Here is a 26298-nt window from a genome sequence, read left to right on the forward strand (position 1 = left end):
GTGGTTCCCACAGGTTGGCTGCCCACTCCCCTGGGGAGAACCTGAAGGAGCTTATTCGTGGTCTCTGTGCAAGCCTGTGGCTCTAGATTCAGGGAGAAGTAAAGCCAAGGAGGGCAGTGCGGGGCAGTGGGCTCATATGCAGGGAAGCAACGGGAGCTGGGAGCCGGGAGCTGGGGGCTGAGCTCTTGCCCAGCGGGCCTTGCTGTGGACTTGACGGAAGGAGGGGAGTAACCCCCAGCAAGGGCTCCTCTGACACATCTCTATGGGCCGGGGGCCAGGGTGTCCTTCCAACTCAGGGTCATGGCACTGGAACGGTCAACCGTGGCTAGGCCCCGCCAGACCCAGAGCGGGTACAGCACCCCTTACCGTGTGGCTGCCCGTTCCCGCAGTATCCGCAGCTGCTCCCAGAGCCTCTCCCGTACCACACGCAGCTGCTCAGGGGCCCCGGGGCCAGCGAGGATTTGCGCCTTCTGGTCAAGCTTCTCCATGGAGCTCCAGCAGAGGGCCAGTTCCTGCTGCAGGGCCTGCCAGCACGCACGGACCCAGGCCCGGCGCAGACTGGATGGCTCCTTCACCCACACTCGCATCTTCCCCACCCTTCCCTTCGGCCACTGATCCTCAGACTCATCCATCTGCCCATCTACACACCCACTGATCTACCCGTCCATTCATCCCCAACCCATCCGCCCAGCCATGCGTCCAACATCCACCCACCCAATGCTTTTGGAGTTCTTACTGTGTCCTCAGAGGACTCACTATTTAGTAAGAGAGAGCTGGGTAACTGGGGCCGGGAGAGGGAGGGCACAGGAGACACTGCACTAGACCCCAACAATACAGAAGACAGCGATGGCCGGGGTTAAGTGGGCTGCCCAGGATGTCTGGGACACCGAAGCCCCACAAAGTCACGGCCCCAGGCACACCCCGTACGAATGGCTGAGAGTCCTCCATCCCAGGTCGTGGAAACACCGACCATGAGAGCTCTACGGAAACCCATGTCCAGACAAGAGGACGCGTCAGTGCCAGCTGGAACCAGGGCTGCTGAGGGGTCCAGGGCTGTGAGGTCCTGAGAGTCTTGAGCCCAGGAGGAGGGTGTGCTGGGCCTCTCTCCCTTTAACCGTGGCGGAGGAATGCTTGCCAGGGGAGGTAGGTTTCAAGAGGGCATTTGGTTAACTCAAAGGGTGACATTCAAAGTGTGGGAGGAAGAACCCTGAGGAAGACATGGGAGAAGGTGCTGGGGCAAGAGAGGAAGAAGGCAGAGAAATCCCGAGGCCACAGTGGTATCAATGGGTCAGGAGACTAAAGAAGGGGGCAGAGTTCTTCAAAGGGCTGTCTCTGAAGGAGGGAAGCCCTGGGGATGGACAGGGGGCCCTGCCAGACTTGGGGGTTGGCAGGAAAGGAATTGGCTGTGTCTTCAGGAAGAAACAGCAGGGCTCTGTGCCCCCGGGAAGGAGAATGTGCCCTCGGCGAGCATGATAGACCTCTCCTCGTGGCTCATCATCTCCCCAGGGCAGGCTGTGTGCAGACTGCCCGGGACATGGTACCTGGTTCTTCTTGATGAGCTTGGAGGTGGCTGCTTCGTCTCCACCACAGTCCTCACTGCTCACCAGCGGCTGCTTTTCCTTCACCCAGTCCTCCAGCTCCGATGCAGCCAGAAAACACTGCCAGGAATGAGGCCACCTCACCCTGATGATGTCAGCTGGGACCCTCCACCAACCCTTGGGGACATCGCACTAGGCTTTCCAGCAGCCTGTGCAGAGGATTCTGTGCCTGTTGGGGACTTGCCAGCTTCTGGGCTGCGGTTCTGCCAACTGACCCGCCCCTCTGAGAGGCCCAGCTCCTGCAGACTTCCCTCACAGAATGACCCCGGGGGCTCTCCGTGTCCCACCTGTTGGAGAGCCACAGCCTGCTGCAGGCACTGGGCCTGCGCCTCCCACGTCCGCTCCAGCTCGGCCCAGCGGCCCTCCAACTTCTGGCACTGCTCCAGAATACGCGGGGCTTCAGGGTGCCCCGAGGCCGCAAGGCTCTGTCCAGAACCCAGCACATGCTGTACCTGTCCCTGGTGGGCTCTCATCTCCGCCCCGAGCTCCTGCCACAGAACGGGATGGGGACTGCTGCCTCTGGGCTTCCCTTAGGCACCAGGCACCTCCAACAGAGCCGTGCATGCGGCTCCAGGCCCCAACTGGGGCAAAACTGGGCAGGGAGTAACTGGGGACAGAGACTTGGGAATAGGGACACTCTGTTAGTGACAGAAGGCTTCTAAGGTCTCGGAGTGGGAGGTCAGGGATCCTGGGAGAAAGAGGGGGCAACTACCTCGTGCTTGTGGCAAAGGCTCTGGGCACCGTTCAAGCACTGGGTGGAGCCGACTCTGGCCATGCGCTCAGCCACCCAAGTGAGCTCCAGGTTGCTCAGTTGGTAGAACTCATGCAGCCCCACTGAGGCCTGCAGCTGTAGGCGCCGGGCGGCCAGAGGTCCCTGCAGAGACTTGAACCTGGGTGAAGGCAGAAGAGATGGTAGATAGTGGGAACAGTGGTGGGGCGGGGGGTGGGAATGCCCTCAGGGCTTCCCACAGCCCAGCGAGGGACCCATGAGGAACAAAGCAGAGGAAAGGGGAGAGCCTCATCTGATGATGGTGAGGCAGCTGGAAAGGGCCCAGGGCCAAACACTTCACCCAGATAACCTGCTTGACTTCAGATTGTGGGGTACTGAGGATGCCTAGAATTGGGGTATCTGGCCTTCCTATCCGGGGAATGACCCTCCTCATAAGGGAAGGAGATTCGGACAAGTAGGTCGTGTAGATGCCACTGCTGGCCTCACTGGGTAAATTGTCCTCGCGTTCACGGGGTGGGCGGTAGCACAGAATGGGGTGAAGATGGAACAAGCAGGTGGGTACCTCTGTAGGTACTTCTGGGTCTCCTCCATAATGGTCTGGGAAGTGAGCCCCTGGTGGGCCTGGGAGACGAGGGCAGCCATCTTGCTGGCCAGTGCCTGACTCTCACTTTCCAGTTGGCCGTGCCGTTTCTGTAACTCCCGGCTCGAACCCAGGTCCTTCCCTGTTTCTGCACTTTGCAGTCTCCTCTCCAGCTGCTTCATCTTCTCCTTGGCATCCTGGGGAGATGCCAAGGGTCCTGCATCAGGCTCTATAGCATAGGCTTGCAAATTCTTGGACTCCAAGACCATACTGCTTGCCACTTACCAGATTCACCAAGGACCTACTAGGGACCCCTGAGTCTCACCGTCCACCTCCCACCCACCCTGTGCCCCAGAGCCTCATGAACACTCCCATCCCCTCCTGCTTCTTCCTCCAGAGGTATCTCAGCTGTGCCGACTACACCCTGGGCACCCAGGAGACAATTCTAAACTGTCAGCGCCAGGCCCCACTTGCCATCAGCCAGAGGCCTCTCAAGACGGCAGGACTCCCCAGGGCCCCTCCAGAGTTAGCAGAATACCCCAGACTCCTCCCTGCCCCTGCCTGTCCTGCTTGTCCCCCTCCCCTATCCTGGCCCAGCAGAGCCTCAGTCTCCCTCCTGTGCCCCGGCCCTCTCTTAGGCAGACCTGCAGCAGCCCCAGAAGCTGTCTAGTCTGTTGGAGCCGGTCCCCCTGCCTGGCCAGCTTGTTCTTCAACTCTTCCCACTTGCTACTCAGACCTTGGAGGCTGGCCTGCACAGCTTCCCTGGCACAGTGCCTGCCGCTCAGCAGCCGTCTCCCCGCCTGGAGTAGACACAAAGATGGAGGGAACTGTGTCGAGTTGCTTTACCACGAGGGGCCACAGCAGGCGGGACCCAGATGGCAGAGGTGGGGGGAGGGGGTAGTCTGCTACAGGTTGCGTTCTCCAGGTTGCAAGGGCTCAAGCATTTCCTGTAGCCCCCGATCTGTAGGCAGCGGTGGGCAGGCTCTGGGCTGATGCCCCTGAGGTGAGCAGGGTGAGCCCGCAGCAGACTGAGGTAGGGAAGGCTTTGTTCAGATGGAAGTGGCAGGTGCTGGAGCTGCCCTGAGAGCTGGGGGCGGGGTGGGGATGGTGGGAAGACATGAAGGGAACGTTCTGGGCTGGTTTGGGCACCAAGACAGAAGGGTATCCAGCAGAGTGGAGGAGGAATCTGGGGTATCCTAATTCCGAGGTGACTGAGAACGAGTCTTCTTTCGGTGAGTTTGTTCCATGAAAACAGGCCATCCAGCTGGGCTGGGGATTTGAAGAGGCATGAGCCCCGCACTCTCTGTCTAGCACCCCCACCTGCTGCAGGCCCTCCATGTGCTCAGAGGAGGCCAGCAGCTCACGCTTGGCGGCTTCATGCCACGCGGCTTGCTGCAGGATGTCGCTGGGCTCTTGGGAAGGCTCCTCCGCTGCCCTCAGGCTCTTCTCCTCTATCCATAGCACCAGCCCCGCCACATCCTGCTGCCATTCCTGCCCAAGAACCAGGAGAAAATGGGTTGCATGAGCCAGGGGGAAGGGCTGATGCATGGACCTCTAGAGAGAGGGATCTCATGGACCCCCTGGGAAACAGCAGGACGCAGTGTGCAAGGTGGGGCCTGGGTTGCCACTCACAAGTGGGGACAGGGAAGCGGAGATGGGGAGGGAAATGTTCCCCTCACAGCAGGAGGAGGTCTGGGGAGGGACAGCCTGGGCTCCCCATGGTGTCCTGTGCCCAGAAAACAGGAGTCCTTGGTCAGTCCCCACCACTCAGGCCACCTCAGATCACATATGGCCATTTCTCTCTCCTAATAGGCTTATGCCACAGGAGGCCTGTGGACCGGCACAGCTCTGAGTTCCCATGGGGGCTGAATAAGTCTCTGACAGAGCCGAGGTCTGCGGTGGGTGCCCATGGCCCAAGCATGAGCCCAGAGTGTGGCCCAAAATGATGGGCAAGGGGAGTCGCCAGGTGAGGGAGGTCAAGGGAGTTTATCAGGACTTTGTTCAGTCCTGCCTCAAAAGTGTGGCCTCAGCCTGTGAAAATCAGAGCCGTAACACAGGTCCCACAAGAGGGGCTATGGGGGTCGGTGGCAGAACAGAACATGTGGGAAGGTGCTCTGCAAACCAGAAAGGGCTCTGCATTGTGCACTAGTGTTCACGCAGCAGGGGCTTCTTAGGCCCTCCTCCCGGGAGGCCTCGTCCACCTGGGCTGGCCGCCTCACCTGCATTTGGAGGGAAGCCAACAGCCGCCTCCTCTTCTGCTCGCTCCTCTCCTGGACCCTGGTCCACTGTGCCTGGACACTCTGCAGCTGTTCCCGGACCCTGGAGGCCAGGTGGAATGGGGGAGGGCTGGGGGGAGGGCTCGGGGGTAGGGGACTCAGCTCAGGGCATGCCCCGCTGCCACCTCGCTGCCCACACCCTCTCCCAGCCTCCAGGCAGCAGGCCATACAGGGTGTGCCCTGTGCCCATGGGCCTTGGCTCACTTGTGTGCAGCAGGGTGTTGGCTCAGGGCCAGCTTCTCACCACGTGCCCGCAGAGCCTCTGCTCGATGGCCAAGGATGCCCAGGAGCCGCCCAAAGTCCTGGTGCTGCTGCAGCAGGCTCTGGGCCTCCCTGACATCGTCCTGAGGGGGCAGAGGCTGGGGGTCATGCTTGGGATGATGGGGTCAGCACCATCTTGCCCACTGCTGGCCCCAGGGCCACCAGCAACCCCCACCCCAGCCCCTGCCCATCTTCAAAGCTTCCCCCAGTGATGGGGAAGCGGCCCTGCAGCCTCGTATCCCTGGCCCCCTACCCCAAGCTTGTCCTGCTGCAGGAAGGCCTCGTGTCTGGCACAGGTGGCAGTGAAACCATCGACATCTCCGCCAAACCTCTGCAGCTCCAGCCCCTCCTGCAGCCGCTGCCGTCTCTGCTCCCAGGCGGCCTGCAGGCCCAGGCCTTGCTGGTCCAGGAGCCTCAGAGTGCAGGCCACCTCCCGGGAGTCCGGGGAGTCCAAGGCTGAAAGGGGCTGGCCCTGAGCCTCCAGCTGCTGCAGCCTGTCCAGGACGACAGGCGGAGTGTCAAACCCCATCTGCACCTCTCACTGCCCCTTCCTCCCCTCTCCCTTGGTCACTCACTTTGGAGCTCTGATAGAGGGCTAACTGGCAGGGGGGACCTGAGGCTAGTTAGACCCAGTGGCGCACTCATCCCCTAGGACAGCTGTGCCCTAGCTCACTAGTGAGGCGCAGACCATAATGGGCCAGGCATGCTGCTGAGGTCTCATGGCGGCCACGCTTCCTGCTGGTCACACACTTGCTCCAGGGCCCCATCCCACTGGCCATGCCCAGGCAAGTAGAAGAATCCCTCAAACTGCAGCCGGGCCACCATATGTCCATGGACATGAGAAAGGGCGCCTCTCTCAGCCAGTTGAGCACATGGGCACACAGCTTGGGGACAGGTGACACCTTTGTGTGGATTAGGAAAAGGCTCTGCTTCCTCTGAGGTGAGGCAACCTCGACCCATTAGTAGAGTCTGGAAACAGAGGACAGGATGGATTCGGTGCCCACTTGGCTACCTTCGGGCTCCCCTGTGCGGGCACAGCCTGTGGACTGTGCGAGGTGACCCTCCCTGCCTGACAGAGCTGGACTGTCATCCCCGCAGGACCGATGGTCTAGCCAGACTGGGGAGGAGCCATCTGACTCTGGGAGCCTGTGGGGTCTGTGTCATCCAGAAAGGAGTACTCAAAGCAATCCATCAGGCTCACCTGGATGGGGTATGGCCAAGTCTTCACTTGACAGAACCTTCCGGGAAGCTAAGATTCTGCCCTGCATCCCACTGCACCCCACCCCCAGAAGTATGCAGGATGCCTGACCAGTTCTTGGTTACATCCCCCTCCTTTTTTTTTTTTAAGATTTTATTTATTTATTTGACAGACAGAGATCACAAGTAGGCAGAGAGGCAGGCAGAGAGAGAGAGAGGGGGGAAGTAGGCTCCCTGCTGAGCAGAGAGCCTGATGCAGGGCTTGATCCCAGGACCCTGGGATCATGACCTGAAGTGAAGGCAGAGGCTTTAACCCACTGAGCCGCCCAGGCGCCCCTGCATCCCCCTCCTTAAAACCTGCCCCAAGCACCTGCTGGATCCTAGGTTGGCCTACTCCCCTGGGTGACACCCTGCTTCCTGCCTCTCGCTTTCTGGTGGCCTGTCCCCTGAAGGCCGCCTTATCTGCCCTCCCCTCCTGACCTCTCCTGTTGCAGCTGGATCTCCGCCAGCAGGTCTGTGTGCTCCATCAGCAGCTGCTTGGCTGAGGCCACATTTACCACCTTCTCCTCGCTGCGCAGCTGAGCCCAGATGTCTTCCGCCCACAGCAGCAGCTGCTGGCTCTCCCGCAGGAAGCTCTGCCGCGCCCGCGCTTCAGCCCAGGCCCTGGCCTGTTGGGCCACGTGCTGCTGTCCCCGCTCCAGCAGCCGCCATAGTGGCTCCACCTGTTCTTGCAGGGACCGGCTCTCTGGGGGGCCCAGCTCCTCAGTCCTGGGAGATGGGGTCCACCGCCTTGTCAGGGCTCTGCCCCAGACCCCTGGTGTCCAGGCTCGGATTCCCCAGGGGAAGGAGTGGTGACCCCTCATTCCCATCTCCCCCCTTGCCCCAGGGGCAGAAAGCCTGTGTGGCTCGCCCTTTCTCCATGGGCATTTCCTTGTACCCTTCCCCCACCTGTGTCCCGTCCTTCAGACAGCACATCCTGCCCGTCCTCCACTTTCTGTCCCATTCCTCATTCCCACAACCCTGTTCAGTCCTCCCCTACCTCCCGGGGCCCTGTCCCCATGCCAAGCCCAGGCTGTACTTCATGGATGCCCTTTGCAGGTAGTGGACTCTCCTCTCCAGTGTTAGCATCTTCTGCTGGGCCAGCTGCAGGGTGCGGTGGCTGTCCTTGGATTGCCCCAGATCTAGGGTTTCCAGCTGGAGAAGCAGTTCTTGCAGTTGGACGTGTGTGGAGCCACACTCGTGCAGAAAGGTGCACACATCTGCAGTGTGTGCCAGTTGTGTTTCCTTCTCTTTCTTCAGGGCTTCCAGCTGCCCCCACCTGAACAGAGGGAGCAGGGATGTCTCCATCCCGGGACCTTGGCCGGGGACTCATACAATGGCTGCTACCAGGATGGCCATTCCCACACCCTCTCCTCCCTGTCTCTGACACACCCAGTGTTTCCTTCTGGCATCTGGGGAGGTAGATAAGCAGGCTCCACAGGCCTGGGAACTGTATCCAGCCCGTCCTGCACTCCCTCATTCTTACCTCTGGCTCAGTTCCTCCTGCTGTTGCTGGATTTTGGGGGTAACTTCGGGATATCTCTGCTTTAGCTGTTCCGCATTGCTGCTGACCTCAGCCCAGTAGCTCCTTCCCACAGCCAGGGTAGTAAGGAAGTTCTGGGGAAAGGAAGACCCAGGCCTTGAGGGCTTTTTTTCTCTTCCTACAACTGCCCTCAAGACTACAAATTACCTCAGACATGGTCTGCTGCCTAGGTATTTGAACTGCTTCCCTCTCAAAGGATTGGGATTTCTGCCCTTAAAGGGCTGGAGGGCTTTTTAAAAATTCAAAGATGAGGCACCTTGGTGGCTCAGTGGGTTAAAGCCTCTGCCTTCAGCTCAGGTCATGACCTCAGGGTGGGATTGAGCCCGGAATCAGGCTCTCTGCTCAGCAGAGAGTCTGCTTCCTCCCAGCCCCCCGCCTGCCTCTCTGACTACTTGTGATCTTTGTCTTTCAAATAAATAAATAAATAAATAAATAAATAAATCTTAAAAAAAAAAAAATCAAAACCAGGTATCCAAACTAGAAAGAAGTAAAACTGTCACTATTTGCAGAAGATCATGTATTATATACAGAAACCATAAAGACCCCACCAACAAATTGTTACAACAAATGAATTCAGCAACAGTGTGGGGCACAAATCAATCTACAGGGATAGCTGGCATTTCTGTACACTAATAATGAACTATCAGAGAAATTTAAAACAAACTCACTTACAATTGCATTAAAAATAAGATACCTAGAATAAATTTAACCAAAGAAAGACCTACACACTGAAAACTATAAGACTCTGATGAAAGAAACTGAAACACACACACACACACACACACAAATGGGAAGATATACCATGTTCATGGATTGGAGGAGTTAATATGTTAAAATGTTTGAACTACTCAAAGCAACCTACAAATTCAATATAATCCCTATCAATTCCACATCATTTTTCATAGAACTAGAACAATCCTAAAATTTGTATGGAAACACAAAAGACTGCATAACTACAACAATCTTGAGAAAGAACCAAGTCAGAGGCCTCATGCTCCCTGATTTCAAACTATATAGTTTACTATAATAAACTATACTAATTATTTATAATAAGCAAAACAGCATGGTATTGGCATAAAAACAGACATATAGATCAGTGGAACAGAACAGAGAGCCCAAAAATAAACCCATGCACATAGGGTCAATTAATTTATGAAAAAGGAGCCAAGGATATACAATTGGGAAAAAAGATAGTCTCTTCAATAGTGCTGGGAAAACCAGACAGCCACATGCCAAATATGAAACTAGACCCTTGCCTTACACCATAAACAACAAATTCAAAATGTTCAACACCAAGAGCAAATAATCTTTCTTCAAAGAAGACATACAGATAGCCAACAGACATATGAAAAGATGCTCAACATCACTAATCTTCAGGGAGATGTAAATCAAAGCCCCAACCAGATCACCAGAGAATGGCTGTTCTTGAAGAGACCGGAAAGAAGTGTTGGTGAGAATGTGGAGAAGAGGAAGAAAGGAAACCCTTGTGCACAATTGGTGGGAATGTAAATTGGTGCAGCAACTATGGAAAAGAACATGGAGATTCCTCAAAATATGAAAAATAGACCTACCATATGGTCTAGCAACTCCACTTCTGGGTGTTTATCCAAAGAAAGTGAAAACACTAATTTGAAAAGACATCTGCACCTCCATGCCTGTAGCAGCATTATGGGCAATAGCCAAGATAAGGGAGCTGCCTCACTGTCCACTAATGGATGGACAAAGAAAATATGGTATATACATACCTACCGCATCCAAAAGAATTAAATATTTCTCTCATACCATAAAAAAAGAATGAAATCTTGCCATTTGGGACAATGGGAGGGACCATGAGGGCATTCTGCTAAGTGAAGTAAGTCAGATAGAGATAAATACTGTATGATCTTACATGTATGGGGGATCTAAAAACACAAAATAAAACCAAGACAGACACAGAGGACAGATTGGTAGCTGCCAGAGGTAGGGAGTTGGGGGTGGGTGACATGAGTAACAGGGGTCAAAAAGCGCCAACTTCTAGCTATAAAATAAGTCATGGGGATGGAATGTCTAGCATGGGGACTACAGTTAATCACACTGTGTTGCATATTTGAAAGTTGCTAAGAGAGCACATCCTGAAAGTTCTCATCCTAAGGGATGCCTGGGTGGCTCAGTTGGTTAAACATCTGCCTTCAGCTAAGGTCCTGATTCTAGGGTCCTGGGATTGAGTCCCACATCAGGGTCCCTGCTCAGCGGGGAGCCTGCTTTTCCCTCTGCCTGCCAACTCCCCTTGCTTGTGCTCTGACAAATAAATGCCAAGAAAATCTTTAAAAAAAAAAAAAAAGTTCTTGGGGCGCCTGGGTGGCTCAGTGGGTTGAAGCCTCTGCCTTCGGCTCAGGTCATGATCTCAGGTCCTGGGATCGAGCCCTGCATCGGGCTCTCTGCTCAGCGGGGAGCCTGCTTCCTCCTCTCTCTCTGCCTGCCTGTGATCTCTCTGTCAAATAAATAAATAAAATCTTAAAAAAAAAAAAACAGTTCTTATCCCAAGAAAAAAATTATGTAACTATGTGTGGTGATGGCTGTTAACCAAACTTATTGTAAATTGTACCTGTGTATTCAGTCCTTATGGTAATAATAGAACGTTATGTGTCGATACTAACTAGACTTACAGTGGTGATCATTTCACAGTATCTACAACTATCCTACCATTATGTAGCATCCCTGAAACTACTGTAATGTCACATGTCATTTATGCTTGATAAAAAAACTTCAAAGCCAGACCCCTTGCTCCTCCTTCCCAGACAGGACTAGAGTGAACATGGACCAGTCAGGCACAGGAGCGAATAATGGAGAGGCAGGAGCAGGCAGGAAGGGAGAAGGACGGGGGATAAGGAGAGGCAGCAGGGCCGAGCAGCTGAGAACCCCCCATCCTTGGTGAGCGGTACCTCATATGTGAGCTGAGTGACCTCCAAGTTGTGGGCCTGGGGCTGCAGTGTTTGGAGCAGTGCTGTCTGGTTCTCCAGCCAGGACCGCAGCTCCCCACAGAAGCCATGGAAGCCCCACAGAGCTGCTGCCTCCTCCAAGCGTTCCCTGTGGTGCTGAGGAGAGGCCGGCCCAGGGGTTGTGGTGGGGGTCAACTTCCCCATGGGGCCCTCAGAGTGGTCCTGTCACCCTGATTCCCCCACTGGTGGGCCCAGTGCCCTCTGTCAGAGGACCAGGGGAGGAAGCTGACAAGAGCTCAGCATCGGGTCAAGGACCCTGGCAGAACGTGTCCTCTTGATCTAGCCCTTGGCTCTTAGGTAGGGACCTGGCTCTGCCTAGCTTGGTCCACCTCCTTTCCAGGCTCTCCTCCTGCTGCCTACCACTCCTGGCTTCACTGCTGGGCTCCAGGCACTCTGGCCTTTACTCCTCCTGGGCCTCCTTCCTGCCTTGGCTTAAGTCCTGCCTAGGCCATTGTGTCCCTCTCTCCTCTGCCCACCCCCCCCCTTTACCTGCTCTTAGCCCCTCTTTGTTCCAGTCTCAGCCCAAGTATCCCTCCCTCAGAGATGCCCTCCCCGTCTGCCAGCCTGACCTGGGCTCCCATCACACCCACAGCTGTCTATTGACTTCTCATCTCCTCTGCCAGCACATAAGCTGCTTGCAGCCAGCATGCGTGTCCAGTAAGGGCTCCGTCCCTGGGCTCCCAGCTCAGGGTCCGGTAGAGAGTAAGCGCTTCATGAACATTTCTAGAACAAGAATGTTACCTTTGCTAGGGCCTGCAGGCCCTCATAGTCCCGGCTCAGGCAGTCCTGTGTCTGGAGTATGGTGTTAGGGTCAAAGATGGTGTCAGGATCAGCCGAGAGGGCCATCTTCCAGGTGCCGGGGGGGCCAGAGTGGCAGGAGACCTCACTCCAGGTCCCCAGGTGGCTTAGACCTGTCTTTGGAGAGCTCAGGGCAGACACCACCTGTGCTGACAAGACAGAGGGCAGCACATCCACTGGGGCTCCCCTAAGCACAGAAGGCTCCACATGGTGCTGCCAGGGGTCGTCCCTGGGCTGGTAAAAGTGAAGGGGGGCATCCCAGCAGGAACCTGGTTAATGCCTGGAAACTGGCGGGCAAAATGAGCAAAGCCGGACGTACTGGACGGCTTTGGACGTACTGTTTTGGACAAAGCTGGACGTACTGGGTGGGCAGATGGGATGCCACGCACTGAGCTGGGCAGGAGGCAGGATGTTGCGGGGGAGGGGTTCTTCCCCCAACCAGCCCAGGGGAAGCCCAGTCTTCCACAGTCCGCGGCCACAAAAGCCCTCCCATCTCCACCTTCTGTGTGGTCACAGGAAACGGGCCTCGCTGAGATCACGCGAGCATTTGGAGCCGGAGACCCGTAGTTCTGTAGCTGGCCCCCACGCACCGTGAGCGACACCTGCGCTGCGGCCGCGCGTGCCTGTTCATTCAGCTGCCGCAGCTCGGCCCCAAAGGCCTGAATCTCGCGCTCCAGACGCCGGTGGCGAAGCAGCAGGGCCTCGGTGGCCGCCGGGTGCCGTCCGCAGAGGGCGCTCTCCAGGGCCGACCGCTGTTCCCGCAGCCACGAGGCCGCGTCTGCCGCGTCCGCCAAGTACTGCCGGGAGGAGGGCAGGCTGTGCACTGGCCGCCCCGCACACGCCCGCCGCCGCCCGCGGCGCACCATCCCGCTACCTGCTGGGCTAGCAGAGCAGCCTGCAGCCGCACCCCCCGCCTGGCCGCCCCAGCCCGGAGCCGCTGCCACGTGCCCTGCAGCGCCTCGGCCCTCTCACGCAGATCTGGCCGCGTGGGGGGCCCGCGGGCACTTAGGTCGCATCCCCTCCGCAGGAGATCAGTGCACACGTTCTGGTGGTGGCGCAGCTCGGCTTCCACGGCCTGGCAGGGTGCAGAGTAGGGATCTGGGTGAAGGGAAGGGAAGAAGGGGGCCACAAGGTGGGGACGGGCAGGGCGGCAGATACCTTGTGTTTCTGCAAGGCTGCTCTGATCTGGCTGAGGTCTAGGCCCAGGGCCTCATCCTCCACCAGCTGCCCATGCTCCTTCAACCAGGCTTCCTCCTCCTCACAGTGGTGCAGGAACTCCGCCTGCTGCAGGCTCTGCTCCAGCAAGGCCCGCCTGAGGGAAGGCAGGGGCCCCAAAGGGATTGGGGAGGGCTCCCCACCAGACTCAGACACTTCCCCTGAGACAAGAGTTTTCTTGTTCCAGATGACTTAGCAGGGGACCCAGAAGACTTGGGAGTGAGGGACAATGTGGAGAAAGTTGCCAAGTCAGCAGTATTTTTAACGTGGGCAGGAGGTAACTAGGTTACACGAAGATTCTGGAGTAGGTATAAGAGTGGGATGAGCTCTTACCGGACCTTGACCAGAGACACCAGGCTCCAGTGGAGCTGGGCCAGTGCCTGGGCCTTGGCCTGCAGCACCCCCACACCAGTGCCCAGGGAGGAGTCCAGCTCCGAGGTCTGGAGGGCAAGATGGCGCACATGGGCTCCGTGGGCGGACACCTGGGCCTCCAGCAGATCATGCTTCTGCAGTAGCTCCATGGTCTCTGTCAGCTGCTGCCCACAGGCTGTGGAGCTGGCCAGCACCTGGCCGGGGGTGGACAAGTGAACATTGCAGCCCCATAGTGCTGGGTCCCCATGAGCACCTGTGCTGGTGCACCTGCTTTTTGGCCTGGGTGAGGGGGATGTCCGCTGGTACAGGGCCCACCTGGAGCTCCTTGAGCTGATTGGAGGCACTCTCCACCCCGTGCAGCAAGCCCAGCATAGCCTGCAGGTCTGCCATCTGCTTCTTCTGCCCTTGGAGGCGTTCAAGAAGTCGCTCCCAGCGCCCAGTGATCTCCAGTTGCCTGCAGTGCATGAGAATAAGGGCGGTCTTTACTGGGCTGCTATGGGGAAACCACCTTGGGGGCTATAGCTGGTGGTGGACTTGGTGGTCAGGGAGGAGCCTTGGAGCATCGTATTCTTGCTTCTCAGACACAGAGAAACCAGAGGAAGGGTCTGTGAGGTTCAGGTCTTCAGGGCCCCCAATCCTTCTTTCCAGGCCCTATCTCAGATGATAGACAGCAACTCCAGCCTTCTAAGTGCCTGTGCTAAAATCTGGAGAACTCACTTTCTCACACCCCGCATCTGGTCTGTCTGCAAGTCTCCCTGGGTTCAAAATATTTCTAGAATCCCACCATTTCTCATGGCCTCCATTACTTCTCTCTGGCCTAAATTATTGTGCAGCCTCCTATGTGGTCTGCTTCTGCCTCTTCCATCCGTCCCCGACATGGCCTCCAAAGTGATCACTGTAGAAGAGGAGTTAGACTGTGGCACTCCTCAGCTCAGGCTCTCCCACGACTCGTTCCCCTCTGACTAAATCCCGTCTTTAGGGCAACCTACAGAACCCAGCATGCTGTCTGCCTCCACCCTTTGGCCCTGTCTTTCCGGGACCTCAGCTGCTGCCGGTCCCTTTGGTCAGCACTGGCCTCTGTGCTATCTTTTACAGGCACTGCACCAGCCATTCCTGTTGCCTGGGAGAGTCTGTCCCATCTGTATGGCTGCCCCCTCACTCCTCGCTGGTCTTTGCTCAAAAGTGAACCTCCTCTGACCACCCAGTCTACCTTCCTCTCCCTCTGTTGGCACCTTGTAATCTCCTATGCTTTATCACTATTTTTTATCATTTTGTATATATAGTTTGTTTTCCTTAGACGTGTGTAAGCTCTGGGAGGGGAGGGATTATTGTTTGTCCTCTTCACTACTAAATCCCCAGCACTAGCCCAGTGCTCGGGAAATAGTAGAAGCTCAATAAATGTTTGTTTAGTGAGTGAATTAATAAGAAGTATGTAGAAAGGGTGGTGGTTTACCAAAAGGGGTTCATTACAGATGCTGGAACTTCAGGCATTGGCAGGAGTTTGAGCTTCCCAAGGGGAGCCCTTACCATATCACACCTCTATGGCCAGGAATGGGCACACGTAAAGATAAGGGTATGATAGGAAGGACTTACCCTGTTTTAAGGATAGTTTCCTTGCCCCGGGCTCACCTGCAGGCCACCTCCTCCCAGCCAGGGTGCTGCTGCTGTCGGAGGACATCTGTAATCTCGGCCAGGGCCTGGAAGCGCCCCTCTTGGGGCAGGATGCTGGCCTCCAGCATGCCCAGTCTCTGGGCAGCTACCTCCACTGTGGCCAGGCTGGCTGGTGGGGCTGCAGCTGCAGCCTGGTCCAGCGTGTGCTCTGTGTCCATCAGGAAGCTCTCCCTGAGGGCAGCCTTGCGCTGGAAGCGCCGGACCAGGGTTTCCAACCGCTCGAGTTGCAGGATTCTCTGCAGCAGGGCCTGGCTCCGGGAGGCCTCCGCCCGCTCCAGGCGTGCCCAGCACTGGGACAGCTCTGCCGGGCCCAGGCCCTCAGGAGGCAGGAAGGGCTTGCGGTTCTGGGCCCGAAATGAGGTCCGCAGCCGGAAGAGCAGGGCCTCTGTGGCCCCTCGCTGCTGCAGCCGTGGTGGCTTCTCCTGGGTGCGGAAGCGGGCAAAGGCCACCAGGAGCCGGCGCATGGCGGGTAGGGAGTTTGGGAAATCGTGCGCCTCCAGCTGCGCCTGCTTCTCCGCAATCCAGCCTAGCAGGTCGCCCACAAGCTGCTTGTACTGGGTCTGCAGCTCCTCCGTCTCCTGGAGCTGAAGCAGGATCTGGAGGAGGCAAGGGCACAGGGCAGCACTGGGGCACAGGCCCTGGGATGAAGGCACTCCCCTTTTGGCTGCTGAGTCGACCACCAGGGTTCCCAGGGTGGGTGGCAGCTCCTTCCCCCAAGCTGAGGTTGCATGAAAGCGGGGTTCCTCCCAGCCCCCAGAGAAGCAGGTCTGCCTGCATTGCACGCTTAGACCCAGAAGCACGGGGCCCCCATCCTGGCTTCCTCCATCTTATTTTACCCCATTTGGTCTCATGTCCGGGAGTCCCGTTCTTTTTCTGAGCCATCCTTCTCTTCCCTGAGGCCCCCACATTCCTAAAGCAGCTCAGAACCCTTGGCCTCAATCGTCTCCCTCATGCCCAACTGAGACACCAACCCTAAGAACAGCCTTCCCAGATCTCTGCACCTGCCACTATGTCTGGAGAGGAAGAGAGCTCCCCAAAACTGGGACTGAGCTCAGCAGAGCTGCTTCTGTGCCTGTCCTTACAGAGTCTGGCTCTCTGAGCCTTTCAGTCCCATTAAGAGCTTAACAGTCTAAGAGCAGAGGGAGTGGGAGGGCTGGAGGCAATGGAGCTCACCTGGCTTTCCCTGTGCGCCAGACCCCGTGCTGGGCACTGTGCCCAATACCCCCGAAAACTCATGACAGCCTTCTACGACCCCAGGCATTATTGTTGCCATTTGACAGAGGAAGCACAGAAAAGTTAGGGGACATGATCAGGGCCACACAGCTAGGAAGTGGCAGAGGCAGGCTTCAAACTCAGGTGTGTCTGACTCTGGAGCGCATGCTCACCCCACCTCTCCTTGATGCCACCTTCCCTTTGTCACCAACCTTAGCAAGTCTCCTCTGGACCGTCTGCTCCTGGTGCAGGCGGGAGAAATGATGGTAGTAGAGGGAGACGTAGGTCATGATGGAGCGCTCATCAGGCTGGAGGGCCGCCACGTCCTCGGGGTCCAGCAGCTGAGCAATGCCCAGCTCCTGCTCAGCCACGTGGAAAGCCAGGGCAAGGTTTTGCAGTGGACGCTCCGGACGCAGGGAACAGTAGTCAAGCAGGTCTGGTCTGGACAGAGATCAGGCAGAGCTCCTCACCAGAGTCACTTACTGCTTGGGTCTAAGGAACTTGTTAAAAAGGCCAACCATCTCCTGTCGGCTGTTTACACCTGACCATACATTAGTTTCTCCTGTTGGTAATCTGAGCTGGTCATGAAGGAATCAGGTTCTTGGGGTGGGGCATGTTAATTTCCCTCAGGCACCAGGGTTCTGGGAAGGGGGAGAAGCTCCCGGCTTGTTTCCCGGCTACTTGCCGCCGGGAAGAGGACTGAGAATAGAGTCAGGGACACAGAAAGTGGAGAAGGGCAAGGGTCAAGGCAAACTGGGCCAACTCCCCCACGATTTCCTAGGGACAGGGGAGGGCCAAGGCTATCAGCCTGCTCTACCTCCGTTCGTGGCGTGCATGGGCCCCAGGGATGTGGGAGATGGGCAGGTTCGGGACCCAAGCCCATTGTGGGTGTTGGCTTAGTGGTGGGGGCCTCCAGGGGGAAGGCTGAGAGGCTGAGGGCGCCGGGTCTGCTCTCCCTCAGGCGCACCTGTGTGCGTGGATGAGGGCCCCGAAGCTGAGCCCGTCACTCCAGCTGCGGGAGAAGTCGGTGATGTTGACATTGGCATAGCAGGCCGTCTTCCTCTGGCACCAGACCAGCAGAGCTTCCTTGGCGGACAGCAGCGCTGCGCTGGCCCCAAACTCCTCCTGGTAGGGCAGGACAGCGGGTCACCATGCAGGGACTCTGGGAAGGCAGCGGGACCCGGGGGCCTCGGAAGAGGCGGGCTGGGCCTGCTTGTGAGAGCAGATGGCTCTCCCTTGCACTGATTTCATTTGTGGTGGGCGGGGACTGGGGCTGAGGGAGAAAGATCGTCCTTCCAAAGCAGAGTGCCTGAACGCTGTCACATTGAGCAGCTGGCTTTGAGTCACCGCTGGTGACCACAACAGCGGGAGCTGCCATTTCTCCAGCCCTTCTCGTGGGCGGGGGGCACTGGGCTAACAATGGGCCCCACGAAATTGAGGCTGGGATTTGGTAGACTGGCTCCTGGTCCCCGTGGGCTGTCTGCCAGCCAGGCACAGGGCCGTGGCTTTCCAACCTCTCATGGCCCCATGAGGGGGACACTATTACTATTTCCATTCTAGGGATGACACAAGGAGGAGCAGAGGGGCAAGGAGAAGGCTGCCCAGCATCCTTCCACTAATAGGCTTGCCGGTCCGGTAATGGCTGACAGCCTGCCTCTGACGGGTGAGCGCCCCCTGTCTGCCACCTCGATGCCTCACAGGGCGGCTGAGGGCAGAGCCAGCACAGCGTCTTCTGGGCAGGGCAAGGATATCTTCCTCTGGTTTCAGTCCCCTCTCGCCCTTGATGTTTCTCTTATTGAGTTTCCTTTACTCTGTTCCTCTTGGTTCCACTTGCCTGCACCCCTGGCTTGCTCTCTCTCTTCCCCTCAGTGCTTCTCTCCCCTCCTTCTTCCTGTCTACTCCCCGCCTCTCCCCACCACTTCCAGCCTCCATTTTTGGTCCCTGTCCTGCCCTCGGTGGGACTCTCCTTCTACCCACTCCCTCCCTCACCCTCACCGCCCCAAAGGCCCCTCTCCTTCTTCCTCCCCAACTCTAACTGGGGTTGAGGCCAGTTAGAAATTCACCCAATCATTCATCGCATAGGTGCGAGACTCTGGGGACACATCCAGGCAAAGCTCCTGCTGTCCTGGGGCTCATGGTCACATGATGGGGGTTTCAAGGGTCCTCCTGGATTTGAGCCAGATCTATGGCTTCTTTTCATTAGGGTCTCGTTTTCTAGGTTGGCTTTTATATCCTAGTGGAATTATTAGGTGGGGTTTTGGAAACCACCAAACTGTGAAAATTGATAAATATAAGAACTTTATGTTTTTACTCTTTTCAATTTGGTTGTGGGAGAACAAGCGGAGGATGGAGGACCATCTCTTTGGTGTTCGGGATACTGGGGATTTGGAAACTTCTGGGGCTGGGACTCCCTCCACGTGTTTAATTTCCTCCAGCAGCAAATTAGATGTGTAATAGGAGTTAGAGGGCTTCAGTGCCAAGTAGGGAACAACCAGTTGGGGTGAAAGGCGGGCACTGGGCAGTTTCCTAAACCGCTCACTTGTGAATGGCTTGTCCCAGATCAGGATGGATCTAGTTGTCATTTTAGCATATTACAGTCTCTCTGACATTCTCAATTCTTAGCCCGTTGTTGAAGAGTGGGTATTCATTGTGTGGACACCAGGGTCTGTTGTGGGGCTCCTAAGAGTCAGGAGGAACTGCTCTGTCCCCAGGGGCCAGAGGTGAGGCCAGGGCTGGGCTGGGCGGTGTGGGTGGTGGTTGGGACATACCCTGTCCAGGGAGATGTGGGAGATCTGGAAACGCAGAATGATGACCCAGATGAGTCCCAGGATGAGGGTCTGGTCTCCATCCACGATGTTCTCTGGTCCAATGAGAGGTATTGGTACCTGCAGGCACAGCTGGCTGGGTTCAACTGTGAAGCCCATGTACCAGAGAAGACTGAGCACCCAAAAGTTGGGGGGCCTGCTGCCAGATGGGAGGGTCCTGGAATCCATCCTGTCCCAGGAGGTCCCCAAGGAAGGAAGAGGCAGGGCACAATGCCACACAGATGAAGACTTTCTAAATGGTTGCTGTTTTGGACTCAAGTCCTTCTCAGCTAAATCCCAGCCTGGTGAAATGGGCTGGACCCCTAGGGTGGGGGATCTCCCTATATGTGGGGTACAGGTAAATGGGGGCCGAGATCAGTGGTTCCGCCATAGGGGTTGGAAATAAAGGCTCATCATAGTCAATATATGGGCTCAAGAGACAACAGCAACAGTCGGCCTCTGCCTCTCAGGGCATATGGGGGTGCTTGGGAGCACTTCAATCATAGCCCTCTTCCTCAGTGGTCCATCTCCTGGTAAAAAGACAGATTCCCGAGCTCCACCCAATCAGACTCTTGTGGGCCAGGGCCCAGGATTTGCATTTGGACAAACTCCTCAGGTGGTTTTTCTGGACACTAAAGTTGGAAACCTGCTGCCCTAGATCTTGCCCGCATGGACGGAGGAGGAATGAATGAGGGGAGAAAGGAACAGAGTAAACATCAAAGCCTCATGGGACCTGGGCCCCTTCACCCTCTGGCTCTGTCTTCCTCTCCTGGACCACAGCACTCCAAGGCCTGTGGGATTCTGGCTGTTCCTTAGGGTTTTAGGTACAGGCCTTGGGGCCTTTGTATTGGCTGTCCCTGCTGTCTAAAAATATTGTCCCCAATAGCCACATGGCTACTTCCCTCCCTTCTTCTAAGTCTTTACCAAATACCACTTTTTCAAGGGTGTTTTCAATAGCCACCTTATGTCAAATAGAAGCCCAGGGACTATTCCTCCTCCTCAAACACATGTGCTCAACCCCCTGACTCTGCTTGGGTGGGGATCTTGGTTTTCTCTTATGTCTCTTTCTCTTTTTCTCTCCCTAGTAGAGTGGCTGGCATATAGTGGTAATGGATACGGATGCACTGAATCGGGCAGAAGAGGGGAGGCTCTCTGTAAGACCTGGCGGGAAGCTGGCTTCAGCCAACCACCTGCCCGGTAGAGGGGCTGCATCCCTGGGTATCTTGTGGGGTCCAGCCCGTGCTCAGTCTTCCTCTCCTGGCACACCTGAGCCCTTTGGCATTCATCTCAGCTTGGAGCCGGAGCAGCTGGGGGGTGGGGTGTCAGAGTCTGCTCATACCAGCTTGTGAAGTCTGATCTTCCCACTTTGTGCTTAGTGATATCACACTGGTAGCTTGGAATCAGCCGTGGTGGAATCAGCTATAGCAATGCCAGGGAAATTAGCAAATGCTACGAATGAGGGCTTTTACTCCCCCTGGTTGTTAAACATTTACCAGCATCCACTGAGCTGGGTTCAAATCAACTGTCTTTCCTGAAACCATGGGCCCCTTGCAGCCAGGTCTGGGCTTTGATGACCGTGGTCCTGGAGCCTGGCATGGAGTGCCCAGCAGATGACACGGTCTCCAGAAGTGAGTGAATCCCACGTTCTGCTGCTCATGAACCCTGTTTTGGGGCAGCAGTATGTAGAGTGGAGACAAGGCTGTCACCTTCATAGACTATGTATCAATGACATGCTGTGCTCGAGGGGAGCTGCAGAGCCTCTGACAAGGGCCACGGGGTGCTCACTCTACCCAACTATCCAGAGGGAAGGTTGGACCTCTGGACCCTGAGACCAAAAAAGGGCCTGGGATTCTGTGGCTGTCAGCTTTCTGCTCCTGGGCTTGGGGAGAGCAGTGCCCCCATCCCTAGCTTTGGCTTCTAACTGCCCTGGCCTCTCTCAGGCATGCCAGGCTCCCAGGGGGCCGTGACCTTCACCCTGGATGTAAGTGACAGGCACACACTCTCAAGTTCAGCCCAGCCAGTTCCAGCTCAGAGATTTTGCAGGCTCTAGGAATAGCCACCTCATGGGTTCCAGATCTGAGGCCAGGAGCCCTGTGGGCTTCCCCAATCCTGGCTGTCAGTATAAAGGAACCCTGCCTAGCCCCTGATGCTGGCCATGAGGGTCTTTTGATGGCCATGGAGTTTTGCCTCCTTTTAATGACTATTTCTTTGGCTGGTCTCTTTCTTTCAGGAGACTGTGGCTCCCTCCTGCTTGCTGCGGCCCCTGCCAGCTAACCGATCCAGCTTCTCCAAAGCAGACCTGTACCTCTTGCCTCCACCGCCTGGCTTAGTGTCCAGGGTTCTGCTCCCATGTCCTCCTCTCAGCCTGCCTCCCACAGCCCCGCATCCGGGCTCTGCTGGCCCATGGACCATGGGTCTTGGCTGGTAAATTATTTCCTTATATAGGAAAGGAGAAAGTTAAGAATCCCACAATTCTCTCACTGCAGGCAGAGGTGCATTTCAGTCTTGCCCATAGGATGACAGCTGTCCCCACTCCAGCCAGTCTGGTGCTCTCCAAGCTGGGAGAGCTGTTCAAGGAAGGGCTTGACTTTCTGGACCTCTGCATCCCAGCTGCTGTGCCTAGATTCAGGCTCCAGATCCTCTGCTCTGCCCTGGCCAGCCCAGGAAAGATGACCTAGGAGCCCAGCTGATCCCCTCTGTCCCCAGCACCTTGCCCAGAAGCCGTCTCCCCAGCCCCCACCTTGGCCTTGAGGAAAGCCAGAGCACGGCTGCTGTTCTCCAGGAAGTGTGCCCGCATGCGGCCCCGGCTGGGGGGTGGCAGGGCCTCCCCCGAGATGAGCTCCAGCAGCCGAAGTAGGTGGGTGCCATCAGCCAGCTCTGTGTACAAGTTCTGGATCTTGATAGCCACCTGGAAGGGGCGGGGGAAAAGGCACATGGTCAGTCTGCCCCAGCTGCCCGGCCTATCCCCAGCCCCTGGGAGGTGCAGCCCAGAGCATCTTCCTTGGTTTCAGGTGGGCTTTAGAGTCAACAGAAGTGGCTTCAGCTGGGCTCTGGGGCCTGGGATTCAAAGTCTCAGCCAGATGACCTCCCGGCCGGCCCCCAGAGTCCACTGGCCAGGGAGCAAGGGGGAACAGTAGAGGCGGGCTTTGGGGCACGCCCCGATGCACTCACCCGGCCGTGCTGGAAGATGTTGTTGATCCAATTAGTGAAAGTCTTCTCCTGCATCCGCTTGTGCTGCGCCTGCAGCTTGCGAATGTGGCTTGTCTCGTATGCGGAGTCCATTGCGGGACGGGACTAGGACAGCTGCCCTGTGGCTCTGGTACTGGCCTCCTGCTGAAGGTGCCTGGTGGCCCCAAGGAGCTGCTGGGGACTGTGGGGCCGACCAGCCAGCAGGCCTGCAGCCCTTTAGGGATGAGAGGTCACTGGATATTTCTCTAAGCCAGAGATGTTGAGCTTGGAGGTTGGGGAAGGAGTGTGACGGTCCCCACGTTTGGACGGGTGGGTTGTGGTTTAGGGCCCAGCCAGGTAAAGTTCTGGAGCTCCTGGCTGGTGCCCTGTGCTTGAATGCCTCAGAGCCCTTTGCTCCACCCACCTCACTTTCCAGATTCCTCGGGGGGCACGGGAACTAGCTGCTGTTCCTCGGGATGAAAAGGGCAGGCGGGGTAGGGGGAAACAGGAAACTCACCTTGGCGATGTCTGTGCCTGGAAGGGACCCTACTGGACAGATGGAAACGGCAGATAGCAGGGGCTGCGTGGGGAGGGAGAGAACCACAGGAGAGGCCAAGGCTGGAGCTGGGACCACGCCATGGCCCTCCTCTTGAGCTGTGGGGCAGGGGTGACGCCACACAGCAGGCTTTGTCCTCCCACCTGCCAAAGGGTGTGGCCTGGACTGGGAGGGGGTGGCTCAGGAATGCTGCAGCCTGTGGTCCTGGGATGGCCTCCTTCATCCTCCCCCAACCCCCACCTCGGATGCTCCCAGTGTCAGGTGGGGGTCCTGGCTGCCAAGTCACAGAGACCTGTGGGAGCACCCCGAGCTGGCTCTGGGTGGGAGTGCCATGGGGGTGTTGCTGTCCAGGTAAATGGCACCCACATAGCAGAGCCCCTGGTCAGAAGCTTCTGCACCCACTTCCCAGTCTGGGATTGCCCTTTGGCACCCCTGCAGGGCCTCTTTATGAGCACCCACGCGGTGGGGATGGGAGGGAGCACACTGGCGCGCCCATCCTGTCCAGGGGAATGCCACCATAGAGGGAGAGGAGTCCTAGGACTTGGGGCTCGGCCAGGGCCCAACTGTGGGTGCTCCCTCATGCCCAGGGGCCACTTTCTGAAGGGGGCTCTCCCTGGGAAGGGATAACTTGGAGACGCAAAGGGTGTGGGAATGATAGAGTCTCCTTCAAAGCCAGGGACAGTGTTCACTTTTGGGGGTTTTATTTGGGTCTTGGGGCTCAGGGCAGGGGCTATAGAGATAGCCCACAGGCAACTCTCCCTCCCTTTCTCCCTGAGCAATTTTTTTTCTGGAAAGATTTTATTTATTTATTTGACAGACAGAGATCACAAGTAGGCAGAAAGGCAGGCAGAGAGAGAGGAAGGGAAGCAGGCTCCCTGCTGAGCAGAGAGCTGGATGTGGGGCTCGATCCTAGGACCCTGGGATCGTGACCTGAGCCAAAGGCAGAGGTTTTAACCCACTGAGCCACGCAGGTGCCCCTCTCCCTGAGCAATCTTGAACTGCAGGCCAGAGAGGGTTCTCATTTGGGTGGCTTCACAAAATGTTCTGGCTAACTTCGGGGTCATAGTCACTGGGCTGGTGTGGGTATCTGTGGGTTCATCCAGCAGCCCCAGAGACTCCGAGAGGAGATGCCATACTCCTCAGGCGGATGTTCCGGGCAGCCAAGGCTGGTGAGAGGAACAGCGGCCACAGCCTGCCCTCCAGAGCTGGGTGTGACAGAGCACTCTGGAACCCTGGGGCTATGGCTGGGAATGAGGGCATGGTGCTCCCAGGGTGGCGACAGCTCCCCTCATCTGAGAGAAGTTTCCTCCCATTGCCCTTTCCCTGTGAGGTCCCTCCTGCCACGGGCTTCCCAATATCGGAGTGAGCCCAAGCTTCCTCCTCGCTCACAGCCCCAGATCCAATCAGTCCTCAGTGGCGGCTGCTCCATGCTCCCCAGAACCCCTCGATCTACCCTCCTACTCTGCTTGCACTGTCCCTGCACGGCCCCACCAGCGTTCCCCCACTTGACATCTTGCCCGCACATCAGCCTATGCACAGTTCCCCAGTTTACCTCCCGGAGCACAGCTCTGCTCATGCCTATGAAGACTCCCCATCGCCTCAACTGGACCAGCACTTTCCTGCCCATATTGGGATTCAGCTGTTCTTTTGGCTTAGAATGTCCCTTCTGTTCTTCATGGTCCACATTTTCCTATCCTATCAGCCCCAGTTAAAAATCCTGCTCCTTCTAGTAGGTTCCCTGCCACCTGCCCTCATATTCCCAGTTTGTCTCTCCTCCTGTCAAGAGCCTTGGCCCAGGGTATCTTGTATGATGTGACCACCAGAGGAGAGGCTGGAGCTGTGTGATGCTTTGAACACAGACCTCAACAGAGCTTGTTGTATGAGGTTGCTGAGTGGGGCTGGGGGACTGCTCATCTTCTTCCTCACCTCAGATGCCGCTAAAGCCATTGCACATGCGGCAAGACCTGGCTCCTCTTTCGCTGCCACTGATTGCAGCCCCTGCTTAAATGAGAATCCCTTGATAGTCAGTACCTAGTTTTGAGTTATCTATGTGGTGAGTAACTAAGATCTCAAGTCAAACAGATTTAAACAACATAAAAAAGATTTAAACAACATAAAAGTCCCAGAGGACTGAAATGTCTGGGAAGAGGAGGACTTTAGGTGAGGTTTGATCCAGCAGTTCAGATGATGCTTCCACAGGCCTGGGCTCCCTCTGCCTTTCTCGATTCTTCCTTCACCTTCATGCTCCAGAAGGTGGTTGCTGCCAGCCTAACCTCGCTCCTCTACCCCCAGTAGCTCTGGGCAGTCCGCTCAATGCCATTGGTATTGTACTGAGTTCACTTCTCTACACTGCATGGTTCAGGGAAGAGAGAACATCTCTCTCAAGAGTTTGAAGAGAAATCTGAGGGGCTTGGCTCTCATAGGCTTGAATTGAGCCACATGTCCATTCCTGAACCAATTTTTGTGATGGGAAGGGAGGCAGGGAGGATGAAATACTCTCATTGGCTGAGCCAGTCAGGATCTACCCTGGAGAGGTGTCTATTTCACCCAAAACTTGTGGCTCAGACACAGGGTGGGGAAGTAGGGAGTGCTCTGCAAAGGAAATTCTGGGTCTGGATCACCGCAAGGGTAGATGGGTGACAATGGGAAAAACCCAGATGTCTGTTATAGGTGGGGTGTGACAAGAGGTAGGAGCAGTGTCAGCCACCAGGGGGCGCCAACCTTGCCACTCCTGCACCTTCAGGCACAGGGGCTTGCCTCTGAGCTGGAAAGAACGAGGCAGCAGGGATCCAGCTCCCTTGAATGTGCTCAGTGGTGCCCTTCCCAGCCTCACAAGGGCCCCCCGCTCCATGATTCCTTCCATCCTGGTCTCCAGTCATCCTCACCTGGGATCTGCTCCCAGACCTGGCCTCTGCCCCCAGCAGATGGAGCTGCTTTCCAGCTCAAGAAGCCCCGCTTTGGGAGTCTCCCAGCCTAGAAGACATAGGAAGAGCTGGGAGTCACAGGGATAGCATACCGAAGGGGCACACCCTCCCCCCTAACTCCTCTGCCTCATTTCCATTAGATCCCTGCTTTACTCTTTTTTTTTTTTTTTTGAAGATTTTATTTATTTGAGAGAGCACAAGCAGGGGGAGCACCAGGCAAAGGGAGAGGGAGAAGCAGGCTCCCCACTGAGCAGGGAGCGCGATGTGGGACTCTATCCCAGGACCCTGGGATCATGACCTGAGCTGAAGGCAGATGCTTAATGACTGAGCCATCCAGGCACCTCCCCACCCTGCTGCCCCCGGCCCCTATGCTTTA

At 56.7% G+C, this 26298-nt stretch overlaps 1 protein-coding gene across 1 annotated transcript in view; it reads right to left on the bottom strand.

The window, feature by feature from the left end:
- SPTBN5 (spectrin beta, non-erythrocytic 5) overlaps nucleotides 1–22655 on the bottom strand; it is a gene marked incomplete at its 3' end in the record, with an annotated part of 43085 nt that extends 20430 nt beyond the window's left edge. Inside the window, exons 1-26 of the mRNA XM_080809708.1 lie at nucleotides 22446–22655; nucleotides 22015–22182; nucleotides 19239–19355; nucleotides 17438–17595; nucleotides 16683–16911; nucleotides 15217–15854; nucleotides 13903–14041; nucleotides 13549–13781; nucleotides 13159–13312; nucleotides 12875–13075; nucleotides 12591–12797; nucleotides 11944–12144; nucleotides 11146–11298; nucleotides 8168–8298; nucleotides 7721–7960; nucleotides 7123–7410; nucleotides 5699–5939; nucleotides 5389–5528; nucleotides 5128–5227; nucleotides 4229–4399; nucleotides 3553–3708; nucleotides 2891–3105; nucleotides 2311–2488; nucleotides 1886–2086; nucleotides 1542–1658; nucleotides 367–524 (exon numbers count right to left, since the gene is read on the bottom strand). Of these exons, the coding sequence (XP_080665834.1) occupies nucleotides 367–524; nucleotides 1542–1658; nucleotides 1886–2086; nucleotides 2311–2488; nucleotides 2891–3105; nucleotides 3553–3708; nucleotides 4229–4399; nucleotides 5128–5227; nucleotides 5389–5528; nucleotides 5699–5939; nucleotides 7123–7410; nucleotides 7721–7960; nucleotides 8168–8298; nucleotides 11146–11298; nucleotides 11944–12144; nucleotides 12591–12797; nucleotides 12875–13075; nucleotides 13159–13312; nucleotides 13549–13781; nucleotides 13903–14041; nucleotides 15217–15854; nucleotides 16683–16911; nucleotides 17438–17595; nucleotides 19239–19355; nucleotides 22015–22182; nucleotides 22446–22556 (5045 nt within the window). The 5' untranslated portion in view covers nucleotides 22557–22655. The remainder of the gene's footprint in view (nucleotides 1–366; nucleotides 525–1541; nucleotides 1659–1885; nucleotides 2087–2310; nucleotides 2489–2890; nucleotides 3106–3552; nucleotides 3709–4228; nucleotides 4400–5127; nucleotides 5228–5388; nucleotides 5529–5698; nucleotides 5940–7122; nucleotides 7411–7720; nucleotides 7961–8167; nucleotides 8299–11145; nucleotides 11299–11943; nucleotides 12145–12590; nucleotides 12798–12874; nucleotides 13076–13158; nucleotides 13313–13548; nucleotides 13782–13902; nucleotides 14042–15216; nucleotides 15855–16682; nucleotides 16912–17437; nucleotides 17596–19238; nucleotides 19356–22014; nucleotides 22183–22445) is intronic.
- Nucleotides 22656–26298: the final 3643 nt, after the last annotated feature.

The sequence above is a fragment of the Martes martes genome, assembly GCF_963455335.1.
Source record: "Martes martes genome assembly, chromosome: 7".
Taxonomy (NCBI): domain Eukaryota; kingdom Metazoa; phylum Chordata; class Mammalia; order Carnivora; family Mustelidae; genus Martes; species Martes martes.